Source organism: Herpailurus yagouaroundi, unplaced genomic scaffold, assembly GCF_014898765.1.
Source record: "Herpailurus yagouaroundi ecotype Mexico unplaced genomic scaffold, PumYag 100, whole genome shotgun sequence".
Classification (NCBI taxonomy): Eukaryota; Metazoa; Chordata; class Mammalia; order Carnivora; family Felidae; genus Herpailurus; species Herpailurus yagouaroundi.
Window position 1 is genome coordinate 66,408,887 of NW_024412391.1, and position 17,444 is coordinate 66,426,330.

Below are 17,444 nucleotides of genomic sequence, written 5' to 3' on the forward strand. Positions count from 1 at the left end.
CCAAATTTCTCTATGTTTTGGAGGGAGATCAAAAAGCTCATTTATAGCTATTCCCATTGATAAAGTGCTGGACAGCAAAACACATTTACCTGTAATTTTCATTAAAAATTCTTAAAAATGTTTTTTCATTTATTTTTATTGGGGGGGGAGAGAGGGAGAGAAAGAAGGAGAGAGAGGGAAAGAGAGAATGTGAGAGAGAAAGAGAGCACATGTGGAGCAGGGGCAGAGACAGAGAGAGAAAGAGAATCCCAAGCAGGCTCTGCATTGTCAGCTCAGAGCCCGATGCAAGACTTGATCTCATCAACTATGAGATCATGACCTGAGCCAAAATCCAGGGCTGGATGCTTAACTGACTGAGCCACCCAGGCACCCCTATAATTTTCATATTTAAAAGATCACTGGTCATAGTAAAAAAAAATCAGAACTACTTGAACATTCTTCATGTTGTTATTTAAAAGACATGAAAGAAGTCAGGATCTTCCAAGATGACTTCAGGATGAACTGTTTTCAAGCCTACAGACTGAACAGAAATGCCAAAGTTAAAATATCAGTCAATCGAATACCCACACTGAGCTAATATTAGAAGCACAAATCAATGTTCTCACATTAAAAAGGGGGTAATGAGACCTGTAGTGCCCACTTCACAGGGTAATAGGGGTAACATAAAATAAGATCTACAAAGTCACTTCATGAACTTATAAAGGGCTGCTATTATTATTATTAGAAATGATAGAGTTTGAATCAATGCCATTTCCTAAAAGCAATCTAATGTCAAGTGCTTCTGATACAATGTTTCAATGATTCAAGGACTACAGTGTTCCCAATGTTGAATTCAATATTCAAAAATGAAAATGCTTCCTGCCACTGGAGTCTAGAACGACTTCTACATCGTGTACCTGGCAAAATACTCATCTTTTGCATCAACACTGTACAACGAACAACACAGACACCCAGATCCAGAGAAGGTCACAGACCTGTCACTTACAAAAAAAGATGGTAAAACAAGCAATTCTAAAATTTAAGAAGTGACTAAGTTTGCTGTCATAGCCAATGCTGACAAAATGCAGTGTACTGGTATTTTTACTGGAATGGATACATCCTACCAAGACCTTGATTTATGAATTTGCTAAGGCATCTACCATAACCTCAAATCATTTGTTTTGGCAACCTATGCACAACTTTTCTTGGAGACTACAAGTGTGTCCCTTAATTTATGCATTTTTCTAGCTGTATGTTTTTCCTCTTGAGATTTTACAGACTGGTCAAATGAACTTTGACATCAAATCTAATTAAAAAAAAAAAAAGAAAAAGAGAAAGAAAAAACGGCCACAAGTCTTAGAACACAAGGTATAATGGTCCTCCACTGTTTTCTTATAAACTATTTTACAAAGCACTGAACCTCTGAAGACTCTTAAAAATCAATATGCCACTTTTCATTGAGATTTCTGCATTACCTGACCATGTAAAAGTAAGTCCTGCGGCAAGATCTACCCCTGAGAGACTTCGGACACTGACACTGCACACGAGCAGTGTTCTCATAGGATTCAAGGATGTAGTCATTTCTTTATTAAGTGTGTAGTAAGGGATAATTATACTTTTCACTGGGGCTGATTTTTCTTGTGGTTCACAAAATTTTCTTATCTCACAGGTCTTTCCTGCTGAAACATTTGGCAGAAGCATTCAGGTACTGTTTATGAGGAGAAAATGTATCATACCAGCAGATTCTTGGTTAATTAACAAAGTGTCTGCCTCATAAAAGAACTTACATGATGTATAATCTTATTCTCAAAGAATGACACTAATGGTACAAATCTATCATAAAAATTTTTGTCACAAGAATTAGTCCCTCTTATTCAATTATCTTGGTCCCTTTACCAAGGAAGCTAAGCTGAGCCACAATGTGATAGATATACTTTAAAATCTGAACTACAAACCACAGAAAGTTTTTAATAGTGATTTGTAGAGAATTACTTTGAACATTCTACCTTGGCCAGTAATTATACTTTAATATAGACAAATGACAATTTCCATAAAATATACAAGACAATGATGTAAAAATCAGATCATTTAAAAAAGTTAGCCCTTGGGGCATCTCCACATAATACAGTAACTAATATTCAAAATGGTAACTACAAGATGGTAAAGAAAGCTGAGAGCAGAGTTGCAGGAACGATGTGGCCATGACTCTCCACTGTAAGCCAGCCATGAGCAGTGTGGGGTACATGAGAGGCACTCAGGAAAAATCTGTTGAATGAATTGTTGAATAATATCCCATATTATATCCTATGCTACACATTAAAAACAAATAACATTTTGAACACGTAAACCCTAAACCCTGAAAGGGTAACAACAGACATCTATACGGATTGTCTCATAAGCCAGGCGCTGTCCTTCAGTGATTTGTAAGCATTAATTTATTCAAGTCTTCTAACAATTTTGTGAGGTACCCAGTATAACTATCATCACCCTTATTTTCAAACAGGTAAACTAAGGCACAGAGAATTTAAGTAATTCATCCAAGGACACATGATTTGTAAACCGCAAAGACAAGATTCAAACTCAGGCATGTGGCTCCAGAATCTGCACCCTAACCATTCCGGAACATTTTATTTCATCTTATCTTTTCACTTGGATATATTTACTTCCATGTAAAACATTTTTTTTAAATTTTTTTTTATTTTTTTTAACGTTTATTTATTTTTGAGACAGAGAGAGACAGAGCATGAATGGGGGAGGGTCACAGAGAGAAGGAGACACAGAATCTGAAACAGGCTCCAGGCTCTGAGCTGTCAGCACAGAGTCTGACGCGGAGCTCGAACTCACGGACCATGAGATCATGACCTGAGCCAAAGTCGGACGCTTAACCGACTGAGCCACCCAGGCACCCCATGTAAAACATTTTCTATTTCAGATCTAAATGGTTTTACATAGTACTTCTGTTATAGCTCCACCTGGTCTGGAGTTGTGCATTATTTATTCCCAACGTGTGGAAAAGGCAAGATTTGAACAGATGATTTCTCCCACTGGGCGGCATCAGGGGCATTTTTCAACTACTGCCCAGCATGGCTGAGTCATAAGGGGAACATTGTTAAAGCCAACTCAGCCTTCTTCTGTCCACAGGGCTTCTCAATGCTTTAATTTTTCCCAGGAATATAATTAAAGAGAGTGGTTCCTTCTAATTCATAAATTAACAAGGCTCCATTCCAAGTTGTATTTCCAATGAGGTTTCCTGCAGGTCTACTGTGAGAATCGTTCTTTATATTGTTTTTAGCAGTTTCCCCAAGATGTGCACGCTAATTCTAATGTTAGGACTGATGGATTCCTGACAAGGATCACACTGTTCATCTGACACAGATTCTTAGAACAGGAGAGGCTCTTTTGAACAAGACATCTGGTTAGCTTTCTTATAAGTTTGAGGGGAAAACATGTGTATGCTTTAAGTAAGTTAACAAAAGTTTATTGGGTACCACACTAGGGCTCTAGAGACACAAGCAACAATAATAATAATTTAACACATCACTTACTAAGTAACGGGCACAATGTTAATTTATTTTCCATTGCCGGGCCAAAGTGTACACATTTTTTAAAAAATGTTTACTTCTTTATTTTGATAGAGTGTGCACAAGCAGGGAAGGGGCAGAGAAACAGGGAGAGAGAGAATCAGAGGCAGGCTTCATGCTGTCAGCACAGAGCCTGATGCAGGGCTCAATCTCATGAACTGTGAAATTATGATCTGAGCCAAGATCAGGAGTCAGATACTTAACTGACTGAAACATCCAGGTGCCCCAAGTGTATACATCAATTTGGACAAGACAATCTCTGAGTTTCCTTCAAAATCCAGAGAAAATCTGAAATTAAAAATTCTGGAAATGTGAATGTAGTGGATTTTCTTACACAATTATAACAGATTTATGCCAACTTTCCTCTCATAGATTTGCTTTTATCAAAAAACAAAAATAACAAAACTTTCCCAGTGATATGACTCTATCAACAATTGGATAAAGACTTTGAAAGCATACATTCTGCTTCCAACTCTGAGCAAAAAGCTGCCACAGCATATATTTATTTTTTATTGTTCTTTTAACATCAATAGTAGTGATTCTTATTAAATGCTCCCAATTTATTTCAAATAGGTTGAGAGCTTACCAGCAACTTTTCAGAAACCATCACAGCCTTATAATCTTGCAATCTTTGATTTTTCTTATGCCTCTCTTTATACCTTTCTTGTCCCATTCTCGTGTGGAGAGCACTCAATTTAGCCAACTCATTGACACCTTTCACCCACTGCTCCTGGGCTGGTTCTGAGCGCAATTTTCACAGCTAACGTTAGCTGGTTGTTGTTTCACACAATAGATTTCTTAGCTGGCAGTTCCAACTCCAAAACTGGGAAGAAAACCCAAACACTCCAAACTGCATTTTACACCAATAGCCTTCCAGATTAAAAATCAGAACGTCAAATAACTTGACAGATATTTAACTGAGAGACGTTCCATTTTTAAGGTTTGAATTTTAGCAAAGAGTCATATTATTTTAGAAATACAAACTTGATTATACACATCAAGGTTATTTTTATAGTATATGGTAAAACAGACTTTTTTCAGACATGTATCTAAAATTCCTAAGCAACACAGATCACTAGTTCTTATTTTTTTTAATTCTTTAATTTTCTAGTACTTTCTCTTAATTTTTTAATTCATTTTTTAATGTTTATTTATTTTGAGAGAGACAGTGTGTGCACAAGCAGGGAGGGGCAGAGACAGAGAGGGAGAGCAAGAATTACAAGTAGGCTCCATGTTGTCAGCGCAGAGCCTGACATGGGGCTGAAACTCACAAACTGTGAGACCATGACCTAAGCTGAAATCAAGAGTTGGAGGCTTAACCAACTGAGCCACCCAGGTGCCCTATAGTACTTTCCTTTACTAAAATGAAAAAAGAAAAGTCCTAGCTTCTTATGTTTACCTATTACAACAGAAGATATTATTCAAGGTAAGAAGAAAACGTTTAATATTAATATAAATATGCACTATTCCAAAAGTAAGAAACAAACACATATGGCATTTTAGAAACCTTAGAAAACAAAAGAGGGAAAGCAACTAATACTGAAATGATAGTATTAAAGTGAGCAAAAAAAAATCAAGATGACATATTTTTTTAAGTATGTCTAACTTTCAGAATTTACAATATATCTCAGATCTTCCATAGTAGCCAGTTTTTCTAGCTGCCAGTAAAAATTTTTGAAAACACATGCTTTAGACTACAATGAAACACTATCATCCAAGATTCTATTATAAATCAGGTCTACTGACATTGTATCAGTGGAGTTTGGTGTTGGCTTCATTTTAAAATGTGGCTTCTTAGACGGTAAAGCACAGGAGACATGGGAAGATCCATAATTAAGGGACATTAGTGAATTGTTAAACTCTAAGCAACTTTTATACTTACCTATAGGTTAACAAACCTCATGTTCAAGTGTAATCATTGTCCTGAATAGCATGTGAGTGTTACATGATTCTAAGGTTTGTTTCCCTGCCCCACTTGCTAACATCACCTACAATTCTTCCACTCTTGTCATCACCACCATCACTCAGTGTCCAGCCCCCTCCCCCACATGCGGGTTTTTTTCTAAGAACACACTGGTATATTTCAACTCAGATCCTTCATCACTTATCCGATTTACTGCCAACAATTCTGCCCTCATATTGTATAGTAAAAATATATAATAGTTTTGCATATTGAAATCGCTGTGCCCAGAAGGTTTCCATCCATGGTGGAGAATGAGATGATCAGCCCAATTTGGAGCAGTCTGTTCTGCATTTTAAGATGTCTCATTACCCCACATGCATGATTTGGCTAAGAATGAACTAGCACTCTTTTGAATTTCCTCATTTCCATGGAGTTGGAAGCTGCCATTCTTAGCAATCAACCCCCATCCACACTGCTTCAATCTGCTTTATGGTGACTGAACAGAGAAGTGTCTCATAGACACTCATAGTGTCTCATAGAGTAGAATATGCATATGAGTTAGAATTCGTATATTTCCTCTTCTTCCCATTTACAGCTTGTAAAAACCCCATATAGATGAGATTTTTAGAGGATTTTTAGGGCAGTGAAACTCTTCTGTATGATACTATAATGGCAAATACATCATTATAATTTGTCAAAACCCAAAGAATGTATGATACCAAGAGTAACCCTAATGTAAACTATAGACTCTGGGTGATACTGACATATCTGCGTAGGTTCATCAAGGGTCACAAATGTACCAGTCTGGTGGGGGATGTTGATAACTATATGCCTCTGTGGGGATGGGGAGTACATGTGAATTCTGTATACTTTCTGCTCAATTTTACTGTGCATCTAAAACCACTCTAAAAGATATAGACTATTTAAAAGGAGAAAAAATTGTCTCAAATATGTAGCATGTTAGCATACCTGTGATAGGGAGAAGTTACATTGTGATAGGACAAAACAGAAAAACAATATAATTAAATGTTATCCTCATTGTCATTATTCCCCTTGAATGTCAGAAAACTTTTCAAAGGGATGAGTGGGATATTAAATAAGATTTAAATAATGGAGCTGAATGAGAATTTTATGATCAGAGACAAGGCAATTTTTAAATCAACATTTCATTTTCCAAAAGGGTAACCACATCCTTAAAAGAGTGAGTCGGGGAAAATAACTGTCTCATTCACATGTCAATCAAAATTATTTCTAACATGCAATCTTGATCATCTCTTTGATAGATTTTAGATGTGCACATTCTCATTTCGAGTTTTAATGAAGTCTAGAAAAATTATGGAAAAGCTGATCTTCCTTTGGTTCATACTAAAGCATCAATTGCTCTAAAAATAGTCTCCGGTTTTCAGATGTATATGAAAACAAGCATCTGAACTTTGCATTAAAACTACTCATGCGTTAAACTGCTGAGAAAGCCTTTTAAAAGCAGAGTGACACCTCACTGGAAAATATGGTTAATTCTGCTAATAGAAAATATATTCTGAAACAAAGATACAGTAAAATGGAAGCCTACAGGCCATAACAAATGGGCTAAGTTATACCTACCCTTGAATTTGTAACTATGGCTTCCACGGTGAATTTTATATGCTAATGATAAAAAAATAGTTAAAGGTCTATACTTTTGGGACTAACAGGCATTTATTCAGAGGCTTTCTATTTATCAAACTGACAGACTCTACTCTGCATCTGAAAGCAGCTGATTTCCTCCTGTTTTCAACTATTCCCTACGTGAATTCTGAGAGGCACATTACAAACAAACTCTGCACTGACCATGGCCTCTGCAGAGTTATATCTCTGGTGTGTTCCGCAGATTAATCTAAAATGTGATTTACAATAATTTCCTTTCTTAAATCGAGACAAGGAACAGCCTGGAGGGGGAAACTACCAACGCTAGGTAGGTAGTATTTTAGACCTCTGGTGGGAAAGAGACCTGTCCAATTTTACTTGATTAAAACCACAGAGCTGTTTAACATGGTTCCTGGGTTGGGAAAGCCAGTAAAAAAACATAAGTGAAAGCTTACGTGCTTATATTACAGAGTTCTCACTGTTTCTTTTTTACAGGGGCAAATTCAGCCCAGCTGTCTTTCCATGTAGTTAGGCATGACCCTTTATAACAGTGGGAGACTAGCCAGAAAATGTGGATGACACCATCATTGCCTTGAAGGGACTGCAGGAAACCACAATTCTACAGACTCATCTATTTTGTTTTAATCTCATTTACATGGAAATACACCCTTAAGTTTCATACTATTATACTGTAAATGAACATCAATTTCTCGGTGAATTTATTTATGCATTTACTTGTCATACTTCAATAATTTTCATTTAATGTGATCTCAGTGCATATTATAAAAGTGTGGCTCTCATCTATTGGAATTTCCAGAAGATAGAATAAAAATATTAGATTCAAGGGAGGATGGTGTAACACTGATTCCAGATTCAATGGACTGATTTTTAATCACGAGGAAATATCTGGTTATTAGAAAATAAATTAATAATTTCAGAAATGAACAACATAAAAAAAAAAAAACAGCACAGGAAAGGATCTTGGAAAGTACCTGTTCAATGCTCTTATTTTTCAGTTGAGGAGCCTAAGGACCAGAAGGAATAAATGACTTCTTGAAAGTCACAGGCTAGTTATAGACAGAGCCTGCTCCCCTAATTCAATAATCAGTACATTTTGCCCTCAACAACAGTGTAACTAGACGACCACTTAAGGCCTACAGAGTAGGAACTTCAAATCTTACACACCTTTTTGTGTATGTTTTACACTCACTCAGTGACTTATTTCTGCAGTCCAAGGTTACAAACATAGTAAATGCAAGTGGGTATGTAGGGCCTATGTGTAAGAGCTTCAAAGCAATCCTGAGGCTCCAATACTATCAAACTCATTTCACTTTTGACTATGCCCAGCCAAGAAAGCACTGATGAAGAGAAAATTAGTTCGTAAACTGCTGGTTTACCAAAGCAAATCTTCACACTAATACTCTATTTAGTCACGCATATTTTTAATTCATGCAACCAATAATTACTGAGGGCCTACTATGTGTTAAGTGTGGTTATAGACATAACACAGACAAGAGTGAGAAAGACAAGCTGAGTCCATGACCTTACAGAACTTAAATCAAGTAGTGGATAAAAAAAATGAAACAGATACACAAATAAAATAATTTCAGTGCACTATAAGTGCTATTGAAGAAGTTAAACTGGATGATAGTAATGGGAAAGGTTCTATTTTTAGAAAGGTGGCCTCTTTATAAATAGGTGATATATGATCTATGATCCGTTTGATTAGAAAGAGATAGCCATGTGGCAAACAGGAAGAAGAGTATTCCATGCAAAGGGAAAGATGGAGTCAAAGAGGCTCTCTGATGTGTGAATGGGTTTGCGGTTTGGTTGTACCACCAGAGGCGCAGAGCACAAGGTGGTGAAGACACAGGTTGGATGAGAGATTTGAAATATTTTTTTCATATAGGTAATGGAAAGATGAACTTTTTTTTAGAAATTTAGAAATCTATACAATTTTATTATTTTATTTATATGGGCAGGACAAACTTCTGCATTAGGAAAGCCATAGTGATTCTAAATCATGTATAATTTACTCATTCAAAATGCATATAGAAAACAAGGCCCAGATAAACACTTAAATACAACTTTGCTAACAAGAAAAAGTAGACACAGCATTTTTTGTGTGTAGCTGGACTTCAGAATTACAATCCACTTAAATCTGAATGGGTCTACAAATACATGATTGGCTGGTTTACTTTGTCCAGCAAGTAAAATCTCTTCAATACTATTGCTGACCTCACTTGTTACTACTGAATTCGTCAAATGACAAAGTGTTCTTTAAACCATGTAATGTGCTTTCTTTTTAATATCAGTGCAATCTATTTCTATTACAGCATGGGTGTCATATTTGTTGTATAGAGAAAATATATATAATAGTTTGCTAGAATTATTGATCTATGTACATATACCGATCAATAATTTACTAGAAAAATAGGCAGCTCTTTAAGGTAAAGCATCTATGTGTATAAATACAAAGAAGACCTTGGGGCTACCTGAGACTGAAGGCTATGAATCAAGCTTCTGAATCCCAGTTTTGCAATTAGTTACCTCTCTGTTCAGGTCTCTCTCAAAAATATGTTACTATAACATACTAGGTTGAAGAGAATAAAACAAAAATTTCTAAGTGTCTAGTGCACAGAATAAATTCAATAAATTTCAGTGTCCCCCCCCCCACCTATGCCAAGTATTTCTTCTAATAAAAATAGTATTTACAATATAGGACCTATATTCAGATTTCATTTGTCTCGTTTAATCAATTTTCACATAGGAAAAAAAAAAGTTAGGACAAAGGAACTGCTTCTAAAGCTCTTTATACATCAAAGTCTGAATGAAGGCCTAGTGTTTCTAATTGTTCTGTGCCTGGAAGCATCCCATTTTGACTGCCTAGCTTCTCCACAGTTTTTACTGTGCTTCCTTCATCTCAGACATAAACACGTGCCCAAGTGCAGTAAATCACAGTTAATTGTATGTCTTAAGTTAAAAGACAAAAATAATGCACAATTAATTGGGGGGAAATTGTCAGTTGGTGGCTGAGTCTCGCTCATTACACTTTGCACACAGGATGCATGCCAAGTGTGTGTTCCTGGCAAGGAGACTGAATCCGTGACACCGAGGTGAGGTGCTGCATGGCACAACCTTTCTGCAGAGCAGTCTGGTACAAAGATTCAAGTGCTTTAGAATACTCAACACTGCAACTGCACCACACGTGGCTTCCTACAAGCCTATAAACACGTTCAGCACAGGACTGCACCCAACAGTGAAATGTAGCAAGCACTATAATGTTCAATGATAAGGGACTGAAGAAAGAGACTAGGTTTTGGCCATTAAAGGAAAAATCTAAGACCTAAGCTGTTATAAATGAGTTTTTCACATTTAATAACATGAGAAAATGTTCACGACATATTTCATAGGTGAAAATTGTTTACAAAACAATATGTTTTGAGAAAGAAAAGTGCAGAGGATGAGGGGAAAAGTACTTGGAAAAGAGAAAATGAAAATATTAATGCTTGCTTTGAGCATCCCTAAATTTCCTAATTTTCTAAGTCACTTTCTAAATTGTTCAAAATTGCATTTCAATTTATTTCTGAATCTGATATTATAAAATGTCCATTTTAAAGATCCATAAGAATCTTTTAAGATGAACTTACCTGACAGTTATAATAAAAACATTGTCATAAAATTCAAAAATAATACCCAGTAAGCACTTACATATAATCATTATACCCTTAATTATACAGACAAAATCAACTTTGTAAAATGTGTTTTATAAATATACAGGAAAAGTATGTTCAATAGACTTAAATGTTCAATGCAATTTCATACTCCAACATATACCTTATAGTATATTAACACACCAGAAGAAAATCACTATAAATCCTTATTAACTCACTGACATTGATAAACTACAAAATATGTTTACAGCAAATCCAATAACTCTAAATTTGAGGAACTACAAATCTCTCCTCGACCCACCAACTCTCCCATTGTTTTCTACTCCGTAATAGAAAGCCACTTTATATCTGGAGTATGAAACTGCATTGAACATTTATTATTTTGATGCTAAAATTTGGCAATAAACCACACACACACACACACACACACACACACACACACACACACACGGAGTTTTATCATTTCTACCAACTAGATGAAGATAAATGACAGTTGTGCAATATATCACTCGTTAAATACTAACTTTTGTTCTATTTCAATTTTAGAAGGAAAGGATATATAAAACCCAACAGAGTAGATTTGTTCCAAAGGTACTGAATGGTCTACTAACCTTGAAATAAGAAATAAACATTTCTTGCTCTTTTATTTATCGAAAGGTGGGGTGGGAAAAGATAATCATTTTCCAGCAAAAGCGTATATTTCAACCTCAGGCATGTTTATGTCCCGAGGGTAATATTTCCATTCCACTCTTAATGGAACAAATTTCTAATCAGAATATGTATTCAAAAATAATTGAGGCAATGCACTGTCAACATATCATGCTGCCATCAGCATCCCCTGGTGCCGGGAATCAACTCAGCACCCTCTCTGCTGTGACAGAGCCAGGGTAACGCAGGAATGTCACCCTTGATGAAGGGAGGGGAGCCAGCATGGATGACACAAAGGTTCTGCTCCCTTTTGTGTGCTCAACACAGAGTTTGGAGAAAGCTTCTAAGCTGCAAGAGACCAAGCTTAAAACTTTAAGGAAGGGATGACTTATAATGACTTAAAACCACAGCTTTTAAATCAGAATCTGTGTCTACTTTTATAAAATTATTGAGAAATCTTGAAACAGTCATTTGTGGAAAGCTTAACACTGGCCCTAGATTTTTAAATTATTAAAACTGTAGGGCAACATATACTACTGAATATATTTTGGAATGCCCCCTGCCAAAGTCCAGAGGCTTAAATTAAGGTTTCTTCAGGTCTGACAATATATTGATAATTGTTGAAGCTGGGTGATGGGTAATGAGGGGTCCTTATACTATCCTTCTACTTTTGAATGTGTTTGACATTTTTATAAGAAAAAGTGAAAAAAAATAGATTTCTTTTAATATAGTTTATGCTCAAAATTTTACTGCCTTCTCCTTTGGAAATATATGAGATCTGATTTATGTTTATGATTATTCAAGACTCTAAAAAGCAGTGTGAATGTTTTAAAAATCCACTAAGCATGATGTTGATCATAAAAAAAAAAATTCCTTCACTCCTGAGAAAATTTTACCATGATCTATAATGATAGAAGAAGCACACCTAAACAAATGGAGTGCCACCATCTGCCTGGCATTCTTACAGTGTGACAAAATAGACTGGTAATTAACTGCTTTCCTACCGAAATCTGCCAGCTTTAACTCCCCCGTGTCACTGATCAGAAGGTTCTGTGGTTTCAGGTCTCTGTGCAAAATATAACGCTGGTGGATGTAAGACAGCCCTCGCAGCAACTGAAATAAAAACAACTGAAAAAACAGGGAGACAAAAGTTAAAATCTGAACACAGATAAATGCCAGTTTCTACACAGTCTGCCAACTACTTGTATTTAGTAAAAATGAGTACCGATCACTAAATTTCCTACCCAAATTATTTAGAGAACATGCATAAAAGTATGGGAATCTCTAATTCGTTAACAAGTAAATCTGAAAATTGCTACCAACTTAAGTCAACCCAGAGTGATACCCTCCTCAGCCAGAAATCGAGAATCCAATCGGCACTCTATGAATTAAGCAAAATGTAAAGAATCAATTCTTTGTAACATCTGATTTCCTCAGGCTTATATTGATGCTTGAGACAGAGAAAAAGATCTATCCATAACATTATCAAAAGATGTAGAATTTTTTACCTAGTTTATGTAAATGTGCACATATTTAATTCTACAAAAATGACATAAACATGTTATCCAATGATTCACCCACTGACATGCTGTAAGCAATGGAAAGATAAGATAATTTCAAATAATTAAAGCAAAAGTCACATGGCCCAATTAATACTACATTGTAATTATACTGCTTTTGCACATATGGCCATAGAGATTAGGCTGTTGCTTAAAGACAGACATGCACCTTCACTAATTACAAAGCAGACCTATCCTAAGGAAACAGAAAACAGAGAAACCAAGAATTCAAGAGCAATACTTTTGTAGGAAATAATTTTAAAAACTGACTTAAGGCCTTCTCTGGTTTCACACTGGATCACATCAAATGTTTCTACTTTGATAATAACAAAATGTGATTTGCGAGGGTTACCAAAATCCTATTTATGAAAAAGGAAATATTTTAAAATAACTCACCTAACAAATAATCCTAATAATTTCTAGTTTTTAAAAACTGCTCTTTTAAAACAAAAATAAAAATGGTATTCCAGTCTATATGTTTAGCTAGTAACAAAAAGCTGTCTCAGGGAAATTTTAAATGAGTTAGTTGTCAAAGATTGATGATAGAAGGATTCCAGAATATTTAAATGGAAAGGATTGGCAACTCCTTGAGAGCCCCTGGAAGCTAGCATTTCTGGAATATTTTCCACCTCACTGGGGGCTAGAAAAGCCAGGTATATTTTTTACAGGGTGGATACCTTGAAATCACAGTGAGACAAATTCATTTCAGTATCTTTGTATTGATGACATATGCTATGGAGCAGTGAAGGCCTACGATCAGTCTTTCCAGAATCTAAGCATCAGAAAGGAAAAGTCTGTTCTGTGTTAGCCTAGATTGAATTAGTGGCTCTAGAACCTCAGGAAGCAAACATCTCTCTAGACTCCTCCTCTCAACCCTTCCTGTGTAGCAGATGGAAAGACTTAACACCATCACCAGCAGCTTCCAGCTTCACTTTTCACTCCTAATAACCCCTGCATCCTGAAGCCTAATGCTTTCAATTTTGAAGAAAATCCATACTCTCAGTTTTACAAGGGAGAAAGTGAGCAAATAAAGTTACTTTGTGTTTTCAAAAGCTTTAAACAAAAAGGCAAAAGCAGGCCACATAACAAATACATTTGATTTCAAAAATTAACTGATTTTAAAAAGGAAGTTTGGCCTTCCGCAAGGTGCTAACTGACCTTAGGGGCCTACTAGACACTTACCAGAATGTGATTGTCCATTTAACTGTGGCAATGAGTTTTAATTTAACAGAGAGCAAGTACCAGGTGCCATTCTATGTATGTATCATAGAATACAACCTCATTTAATCGCTGCAACAATTCTAGTGAAAGAGGTACTACTATTATCTCTGTATTAGTGATGAGGAAACTAAGCACAGTTTCTCAAAGTTGTACAGCAATAAGTGCTGGAGCCAGGACTCAAACCCAGGCAGTTTGATTCCAAAGTCCACAATCTTAACCACTTCACTATAGGAATCTTGGCCAGAAATCAACACAGGTAGGCAAAATGTTGGCATAGAAGCTGCTTCCTCCCACTGACAGAATGAGGTCTGGGTGTATAATAGCACAGCCTTCAAGGCTGGCTACAGCTGGGTGCCCAGGAGTCATCACTCCATGCTCCTTGATTTCAAGCAATCTTGCCCAACCCCACACTCTGAGCACACTGCTCTTCAAACCTTTACCTTTATTCCTGCCTCTCTTCTGACAAAAAAGCTCCCTTTCCCCTTTGTCTGTTATTCTCCATGCATTTCTTAAGTCTCACCTCAAGAACTTCTCCTCCTTGACCACCTCCCCAGGCCTTCACTCCCTCTACAGGTGCATGTAAGGTGCTCCCCCTCTGTGCTTCAGGGGCAGCCTTTGCCTGTGTCTACAGTATACGGTATTTTCCTGCCTCCCAGACTGTGTGCTTTAACCATCCTCCTAACCTGGGGACACAGGTGACACTCCTATACCAGCAATGTGAATACAGAACTGAATGTAGAGAGATCTGGATGAAGCATATACAAAAACAATGGACAGGAAACCATGCAACGGGGTTTTCTAGATACTAAGTGTAGAGGTGGGTAAATCAGGCAGTCCCAAAGGGCTCTTCTTTTAATACCTTTATTAATTAGTGAAAATATATAATCCTCATGCTAATATGGAAGCTATTAAAATGGAATATCAGGGGCGCCTGGGTGGCGCAGTCGGTTAAGCGTCCGACTTCAGCCAGGTCACGATCTCGCGGTCCGTGGGTTCGAGCCCAGCGTCGGGCTCTGGGCTGATGGCTCAGAGCCTGGAGCCTGTTTCCGATTCTGTGTCTCCCTCTCTCTCTGCCCCTCCCCCGTTCATGCTCTGTCTCTCTCTGTCCCAAAAATAAATAAACATTGAAAAAAAATTTTTTTAAAAAATGTAATATCATATTAAAGGAGATTAAGAAAACTGGTGTCAGGGAAGGAAGCAACTAGACACTCCAATTACAATTGTGTACATGATAAACTAAGCCCAGACATGACATACCGCCTCAAACATTGTTATAGCCCCAAACGTATTTTAGCTCTTTGAGCAATGCACAAGTTAAGTCAGAACAAATCTCCATAGAATAAATTCATTCAGGATTTAATAAGGGCCAACCCTGTGCCATGTCAGGTGCTGTCAAGCAAGAGGGATGCAAAGATGAATAAGGTATTAGATGTAGTCCCTGGACTCCAGAAGTTCACAACCCACTAGGTATGAGAGACACATAAACAGATGGCTACCACTTAAAGTTAAGTCTGCACTGCAACAGTAAAGCAAACTGAGTGTACCGTAGGCACAGAGGAGGGAGGGTCTAGCTAAAATTAAAAAAAAAAAAAGGTAGAATTAATCCTGCCATAATATGAATAGCAGGCTATGGAAGGGATAAATCACAGGAAACTTGTCACTCTGAAAAGAGAATTCATCACACATAAAATTTTAATAGGAAATCAAATTGAACAGTCACTAGATGCACAAGGTGAAACGACCAAGCAAGCAGGTCACTAGATAAATTAAGAAGAAAAACCCATATAAATGAAAAGACAATATATGAAACCATAAACCTACCAACTCACCATCACAAAAGTAATGGTGGCAATAGGGACCACAGCAGACTTCACTAAAAACATTAGAAAAATATGGGTTAAAAGTCCATAACTTAATGGGCTTAAGAGAGTAGGCACTGCCAGCCAGGGGAAGGCTGTGGGTAGCAGTGGCCATGCTCAGTTAAACACAAGGCTATGCTCTTTGGAAATGTCTTGAGAATTCACATGTTAGGGAATCTCTTTCGTTAGGCAAGCAGGCAAATACCTAACTTCACCACATAAATTTTTGAGAAAGCCACTTGACTTGATTGTATAAATCATTGCACAATAAGCTACACTTGATCATTTTGAAAACCAGAGGACACTGTGCGAAGAAGGAGGACCACCAAAGAGTAAAAGTCATTGTGGGTATTTGCTAATAAAACTTGGTAAATGTGGATGGAATCTCAGATACCAAAAAGAAGGGGCCTAATAATAATTGAGGGCAAATTCTAGTTTAAAAGCAGTTTCAAGCACTCTGGCATATAACATTTAATCCTTTTCATCAATAATCCTGTATTTTTTCTTTTCTCTTAAATAAGAAAGCTGTAGCTCTAAATGCACAAGAAACTTACTCAAAATCATCCAAACCATCACACAGCGCCTGTGAACTTTCCATTACACCTCGTCATCTTAAATGAGGTTGATGCTTGGTAAATGCATGGATGAATACAGACATATGCCCAATATAATGAAAGTGCTTTAATAAGTGAACCCAAGTTTGTAAAAGTCTCAATTAGCATATTATGTAATGAGCATATGATTCCTAGATTTGTTTCTGCTATTTAAAATCCTCTCAGCAATTAATAACATAACTTTAGGTACTGAAGTTGATAAGTATTACCAACAGATGTGAAACTCTCTTCTCATCTTTCTATGTAGTAGCCATAAGGCCTTCCTAAGAATACTTTGTCACCTCAGGATATTCTCTTCAACTTTATAAAAGGATTCCTCCAAATTCTTCAATATGATCACTGAGGATTTATACTCTAGTTTGAATATGTTCACTTTCTGCAGTACAAACCCCAATGGGAAAATGCCTTAAATAGCAATGATCTGATGAACAGGGACACTTCTGCCAGCAGCAGATCTATCTATAGCTCAGTTGTCTTGTCATCCCCAGCAGGAAACAGCTCATATTCTCAGTGCCATGGTATACACTTCTCAGGAATACTTCGAATACTTCATCCATTCCCTTATGGAACTCTTTAGGGTTTAAGCAGGTAAAAAAACAAAAACAAAAACAAAAAACAAACAAGATAGGCCTTTTATCAAAACTTTTTAAGTCAGGAAAAAGCACGCATTATTGGACTCGATATGTTTTATTACTCAGAAGAATTCCTGGCGCTGGCAGTGAGCAACAAGATTTACACTCCCCACCCCCATCTTTCAAAGTCTAAAGATGTGTGATCAGATGG

The 17,444-nt window shown here is 36.7% G+C and overlaps 1 protein-coding gene across 9 annotated transcripts in view; it reads right to left on the reverse strand.

Moving 5' to 3' along the window:
- CDK14 (cyclin dependent kinase 14) overlaps nucleotides 1–17,444 on the reverse strand; it is a 633,016-nt gene that overhangs the window by 280,201 nt on the left and 335,371 nt on the right. For all 9 annotated transcript variants that reach the window (XM_040471560.1, XM_040471565.1, XM_040471562.1 and 6 more), the window contains one exon: nucleotides 12,413–12,536. In XM_040471560.1, the coding sequence (XP_040327494.1) occupies nucleotides 12,413–12,536 (124 nt within the window). The remainder of the gene's footprint in view (nucleotides 1–12,412; nucleotides 12,537–17,444) is intronic.